General features: G+C 53.9%; 1 protein-coding gene across 4 annotated transcripts; it reads right to left on the minus strand.

Annotated features, from left to right (window-relative positions):
• Positions 1–519: 519 nt before the first annotated feature.
• On the minus strand, positions 520–4,489 carry LOC120501031 (translation initiation factor IF-2-like). Of its 4 annotated transcripts, none has more exons than XR_005627215.1 (6): positions 4,069–4,209; positions 3,055–3,146; positions 2,610–2,770; positions 2,078–2,292; positions 1,852–1,940; positions 520–1,073 (listed from the first exon to the last, which is right to left on the minus strand). XR_005627215.1 is itself a non-coding variant. In XM_039706671.1 (3 exons), exons 1-3 carry the CDS (start codon positions 4,371–4,373, stop codon positions 2,698–2,700), a joined length of 537 nt encoding a protein of 178 aa, XP_039562605.1. In that variant the 5' UTR covers positions 4,374–4,489; the 3' UTR covers positions 2,604–2,697. The 4 variants fall into 4 exon arrangements, 1 of the variants encoding a protein (XP_039562605.1); XR_005627214.1 differs by having other exon boundaries at positions 520–1,076; positions 4,069–4,186; XR_005627216.1 differs by lacking the exon at positions 2,610–2,770 and having other exon boundaries at positions 520–1,076; positions 4,069–4,230.
• Positions 4,490–6,281: the final 1,792 nt, after the last annotated feature.

Below are 6,281 nucleotides of genomic sequence, written 5' to 3' on the forward strand. Positions count from 1 at the left end.
GCGCTCGGCCGCGGCTCCGGAGCTCCGCGCGGCCCGGGGAGCCCGGCTGGGGCTGGGCCCGGGGCACGGGCTGGGCCCGGCCGGGAGAGCCCGCCCGGAGCACCCACACCGCCTTTGGCCTTTCCTTCAAGCCAACAAAATGCAGCGCTGAAATCGCTCGGTGAGGCCCCGACAGCGGCTGAGTGACCCCGGTTTTGAGACCCCCCCAACACAGGACACGGGCTCTGCTTCAAGCCTCTAAAATGCAGAATTTGGTCTCTCTGAGCTCCCAAATGCTGTCTGAGGCACATTGGTTTCAAGCCCCCCAAACCTCTTTCTGTCTCTTTCTGTTCTTGGCCAAATGAGCCCAGTTCTGAGCCCCCAAAGCGCAGCTCTGGGCGTCTCTCTGTGAGCCCCAAACTGCCCCAGTCCCTCGTGTCCGGAGCCCCAGAAGTGCCCTGGGCCATGGGCAGACCCAGCTGGGCCCCAGCAGCAGCTCCCTCACCCCCAGTGGGATGGGGAAGAGACCAGACACAAAAACCCAGCTCAGAACAGTTTAATAATGGAAACCAGTCAAATACAATCATTTAATATTAATGACAACACATAATATCAGTGAGAGCAACACGAGCAGTGAGAACAATGACAATAAAAAGGAGAGAAGTCATTCCACAGCCCCCCTTTAACATTAAAAATCCAAGATGTCATCCAGAGCACCACAAACTCCACTGTGGGGGATTTCCACATTCCTGTCATTTCCTCTGTGGTCAGTCCTGGGGATCTGTGGACCAAGGGAGGCACTGGCTGCTCCTCTGGGCAAGGGAACGGCTCCTGTGCTGCTCCCAAAAACAGAACCCCTGGAATTAGTGCCCTGGGAGCCCAGTCTGGTCCTTCCAGTCACTGGGGGTCACCCAGAGAGTCTTTACCAGCACAAAATGAAAATGAGCTCCTGCTCCAGTGCATTCCAGCAGGATTGGACACTCCTGGCCACGGTGACCAGTCCATGGAAGTTGGACAATCCAGGGTGAGTTTAAGTCGGAGACTCAAAAACAGAAACTCCAGCTCTTTTCAGCACCTCTTGCTCAAATGTTTCCCTGCTGGAAGAGCTAAATTAGCATTTTTGCTGACCAGACTGCCAAAGCAAGGGAAAAACAATCAGCATTCCCTGAATGCCTCCATCACTTCCACAGCCATCTGCAGCCAGTGGCTGATGGGCAGGAGCTCAAGGGGTGGTATTAATTCCATTATTCCCAAGGTTTGAATGATTCTGGCATTACCCCATGTCCCAGAGTGTGCCAGAAACCCCAGGACTCCAGGAGCTGCAGCCAGCTGCAGGCAGTTTTTCCTTCTCAGCTTTTTGGGAATGTGGGTGAAGGTCCCTTCCCTGTCTGGCTCTGGGAGCTGTCCCTGCCACAGACCCCAGAGTGATCTTGGGCCCTGTTGGAGCCAATTCATGTCACGGCCCACATCCTACAGGAAAACAGGGAAGTGCCCAGTCGGCCCCAGTTCCAGTCAGGAATGACACAAGCAGCACTGTGGGGTGTTCCTCCAGCTCCGGAAGGGAAGCTGGGATGAGCCCAGTTCCCAGTGCTCCCTGTGGAACAGCACTTCAGGTTTTCAATCAAGGGCTTTTCCTGATGCCCTGAGGCACAGGATGATCCAGACATTTGTCCCTCCCTTATTTCTCACACACTCACAGACTGAGGTCCTGCTCCTTTTGCTCTCCCTCAGGGACTGCAATTGCCAGTGGGATTTTCCCACTTTTCAGCAGACCAGGGATCATTCTCCAGTGTCTCCAGGAAATTTCCAGAGCTGACCCATTCCCAATGAGTGAGCTCAGGAGAAGGGAAGAACAAAGGTTTCAGCACTTACCATCTTTCATCTTCCTTTCCCACAACAACTTGCTCTGGCCTCTTTCCATCTCAGAAGGTTCCTTGTCTTTGTTTCAGCCTCAGAGGATTCTGTGAGGAGATTTCACACCCACAAATCAAGATCCCAAACCCAGAGGCTTGTCCATGAAGGTGGAGCAGTGTTGGCTGCTCCAGTGAATTTCCTCCCTGTACACAACTTAAAAACCATTACACCACTTCATAATTACCTGGAGCTGGTGCTGTAACAAGGAAAAATTGATTTTCCATGTCCAGAGGCAAGAGATTGTCCTGGTCAGGCTGTGAGACCTTAAACTGCACATTGATCTGGAGGTGTGACTGGAATTCCAGCAGGGATTGAACCTTGTGTGTGTGCAAACCCAGCATGGGACTGGGCAGGTTTTCACTGGGGAAAGCTCTTGCTTTATTCCTTGGCAGCTTTTCTCTGGAATATTAAACAAAGAGGGAGGCCTTGTCCTTAATCCAATTACCACAGGGCAGCAAATCACTGTTTCTTGTTTACCAGCTAGGAACAAAACTTGGAGCAGCACTGACAAGGTTGGGAGCTGCTGCTTCACCACACGGTGTCAGCAACAGAGAGAAAACACAAAAGCTGTATCCAAAAACAGGGATAAAATGATTCCTCCTGCTTTTAGTGGGAGCAGGGCTAGTTCTGCCCTGGAGTGACAAAGAACTTTTCCCTGAGACCCCTCAAAAAGCCAAAGTGCAGCAGGGAAGGAAGGAAAGGCAGCTCTGCCTCACCTGCTGGGCACAGCACAGGTCCTGCTGCTCCTGGGCTCTGGGAATGTGTCTGGAGCCAAAAGCACCTTCCCAGGCTGGAGGGGCTTTCCTAAAGCACCACCTGTGGTTCACATCCTGCTGGCTTTCCTCTCCCTTGGGAAAGGAAGGACTTCATCCAGAGCCTGGAGAAGGAGGAAACAAGGAGGCCCAGCCCATGGGGACACAGAACTTGTGTAGGAACATGAGAATCTGAGTAAGAAAATAGAATCCAGGAATTTCTGCCCCAGGGGTCACATTCCTTTAAATCCAGTGCAAACCCACTAAAGTGACCTTTCCACAAATACCCCCTAAGGCACATGAGAATCTGAGTAAGAAAATAGAATCAAACCCTCTGTTCCATTGGCCTCACACCCCAAATTCCAATGGGACAGACAAGTCCCTCTCCTTGGAAGGCAGCATCTCCCACCTGGACCTGTGCCTTCCCCAGCCTTTGGTGGCCGCTGTCTCCATCCTCCCACACCTCCTCCTCTTCCTCCAGGCAGGGCTGGCTCCCTCATCCTGCAGAGCAAGCACAGGGACAGTCACCAGCCTGCTCATGCCAGCCTGGGCAGCAGGCACGGGCTGGTGGCACCCTCTGGATGTCACCCCTGTGCCTGGCCCCGTCCCTGCTCCGCGGCCCATTCCCGTTCCTGGCTGGCATCTCCTTGGCACGGGATGTTAAACCACCAACGTTTGCTCTGGGGGCTGGGGCAGCACAGACTGCCCGAGGCCGTGGGCAAAGCTCCTGCTCCCACAGCCTCTGCTCCCACAGCCCTGCTGGGGCTGCACAGGGCAAAGGGAACTCCTCAGCTCCTGCTGGAACTTCCCTCCTGTGCCCACAAACCAGAGAAACCGTGGCTGCTCCATGCCTGGAAGTGTCCAAGGCCAGCCTGGATGGGGCTTGGAGCACCCTGGGCTGGGGATGGAATGAAGGGATCCTTAAGGTCCCTTCCCACTCAAACCATTGGGGATTCCATGGTCTCTCCATGCATTTGTTTTGCACCATTTCTTCTCAAATTTAGATCATTTGTTAAAGAAATAATTTTAAAATTATACCAGGATTTAAAAGGGAAGACTGAAACATACAAGAATCATTCCTACACACATCAATTATTAATTAGAAGCCTATTCCCTCATCTCTGTCCCTGCTTTCCTGGAAGACCTAATGATCCCAGAGTCTCAGAGAGATGTACTGGGATTATGGAAGGTTTTCTCTGTCAGAGAGCAAGGGGGGGTTTACAACACTTGTTCCTCTGCATCTTCATCCTTTAACCAGCTTTCCCTCCGCCGGCACACCGAGCCCTGCGCTGCAACTCGGATCCATTCGGCGGGACACCGACTCCCCCCATTTCCCCCGGTCGCTCTGGCCCGTTCCCGGTCCCCGCTCGGGGCTGTCCCCGGTCCCGCTCGGGGCCGTTCCCGGTCCCCGTTCCCCGCTCACCTCCGGGCCCGGCACCGCCGCTCCCCGGCTTCGCCATGGCCGCTCCCGGCTCCGCGCCTTCGCTCCCGGCTCAGCGGCCGCGGTTCCTGCCGGGAGCGGCCCTGGCCGAGAGCCCCGCGGCCTCGCACGGCCACTGCCCGTCGTTGTCCCGCTCCCGGTCCCGCTCCCGGTCCAGCTCCACGTCCCGGTCCCGCTCCCGCTCCCGGTGCCGGCGGAGCCGCGGGAAGCGCCCGGAGCGCTCGGAGCCGCAGTACCGGCGGTGTCCACAAGGCGGCAGCACTCAGTGTGTAGCGGCCGCCGCGCATGCGCAGCGGTTTTCGGGGTGCAATAAATCCCAATTTCGGTGAATCCCAGATCCCGGGTTGCGGGTGTTCCAGCGGGAGCAGGGAGAAAGAACCCCGCGTACACAGAGCTGTTTCTAGGTCCTTCATACAGATAATATTGTCTAACTATTTCAAGCCCTTTATTGTTTCATTTATATACCTAAAACCTTGTATATTTCTTTTCAAACCCTATGGAGACATATTCAGAATTCCTTATATTCTGAAATCCTGTCTATAACACAGCATATTTATCTTGAAATAAATAAGGGTTTATATATATATATATATAAATGAGGCTCTTTATACTTTTTACTGGTTTACACATAAATGAATTTTCAGGCATTTTGGGGCTATAACCTCTCTTTTTTGGGGGGATCCCGTCTGTTTCCCCCTCATTCCCCACCACAGACATTGGGGTGCCCCAAATGACGACATCACCTCACAGACTCACACACTTCTCTTTTTCCTCACCCCCAGAGAAGGCACAAAAGTCCAAGTGCAATGGGCAGCAGCTCAGTGCTTCCATAAGAAGCACATGGACATATCCCCAAAAACGGGGGGGAAATCGGGAGCAGGGAAGCTCCCCAAAGTGCTGGAGTCCCCCCAGCTCCTGTCCCACAGGCAGGCAGCTGCCCCATGGCACGGGAACTGTCCCCAAGGATGGGGTCTATCTTCCCCCTCAGACCCCACCACGTTCCCCCTCCACTCCAGGCAGAGGACTCCTCGTTCCAGGAGATGTCTGATCCCTTCCCTTGGCCTTCCTGGACACGGCTGGGCTGTGATGGAATCTGTGCTCCCAGAGCCACCCGGCAGCTCCGGCCCCTGCACTGCTGCTGCACATCTGGCCCAGCCAGGAGAGCTGAAAGAAAGCCTGGAAATACACAGAGCAAACTGGAAACACAGCCGCAAACCTGGAAACACAGCCCCAAACCTGGAAACACAGCCCCAAACCTCACTCACTTGGTGGTAAAAAGGTGTCTGTGTCTACACAAACCCAGGGAAAACAGCCCCTCTGGAGAAGTCTTGGATTTCCCTTTGCATCCATTGAACTGGCACAGCTGCCATTGAACTCTCCATCCCCAAAATCCCTGATTACCCTCAGCTGTGGGGTTTTTGGTGTCACTCTGCTAGGAGGGACCTCTGGCCAGCTGCACTGCCCAGGAGAGAGGCCATGGGAATCTCACCCTTGGAAGCAAGGCAGGAATAGGTTAACTCAGAGCACCACCTCAAAGTGTTGGGGGAAAAAACTGCAACATTCCACTGCCTCCATGGCAGGGTGGGTGGGTTTTAGGTGAGGTGACCACACAGGCTGCACATGGGGATCCCTGCACAGGGGTTTTCCAGCTGCTCCAGGGGCTGGAGCCAGCGAGAGCGTCTGTGGGAGCGGCTGGGGGTCAGGATGGCTGGGACACAGGGAGATGAGAGATCTCTGCAGCCAGGATTTGGGGTTTATGGCAGAGGGCCTGGGTGCAGGGCCCTGCTGGGAGCTGCCAGCCACAGCTCGGAGCAGGCCCCAAGGAGAGAGAAATAGAGTGGTAGAGAGAGAATGAGAGAGCGAGGAAGAGTAAAAAGAAGGAATGCAAGGGCGTGGTAAAGAGAGACTGAATGAATAGTTCTCATTACAATACAATAAATCCTCTTCTGTGTTAATATTCTAATTCTTACTAACCAATCTAACACAAGGCACAAATATTATAGCATTTACATACAGCCTATAAGAATCATTACATTACCATACTCTGTTACCTTTTAAACCCTGAAAACTGCTCTTTGGACCCCTTCTGCCAAGCTAGAAGGGTTTGCTCTGACCCTTGGACCTGTCTGCAAGCAGAGGGTATTGTTTCATCAAGAGGGATTACTTCAGCCGCCCATACCATTGTTCTCCAGTTG

This window comes from Passer montanus, unplaced genomic scaffold (genome assembly GCF_014805655.1).
Source record: "Passer montanus isolate IOZ18808 unplaced genomic scaffold, ASM1480565v1 scaffold195, whole genome shotgun sequence".
NCBI lineage: Eukaryota > Metazoa > Chordata > Aves > Passeriformes > Passeridae > Passer > Passer montanus.

Excerpts from the sequence above, each read along its gene's own strand:
- LOC120501031 (XM_039706671.1), bottom strand. The coding sequence starts at position 4,373 with ATGCGCGGCGGCCGCTACACACTGAGTGCTGCCGCCTTGTGGACACCG. Across the intron at positions 3,147-4,068 it reads CGGCGGTGCCGGGCCCGGAG|GATGAGGGAGCCAGCCCTGC; the intron begins GTGAGCGGGGAA and ends CTTGCTCTGCAG. Across the intron at positions 2,838-3,054 it reads TGGGGAAGGCACAGGTCCAG|ATTCTCATGTTCCTACACAA; the intron begins GTGGGAGATGCT and ends TTTCTTACTCAG.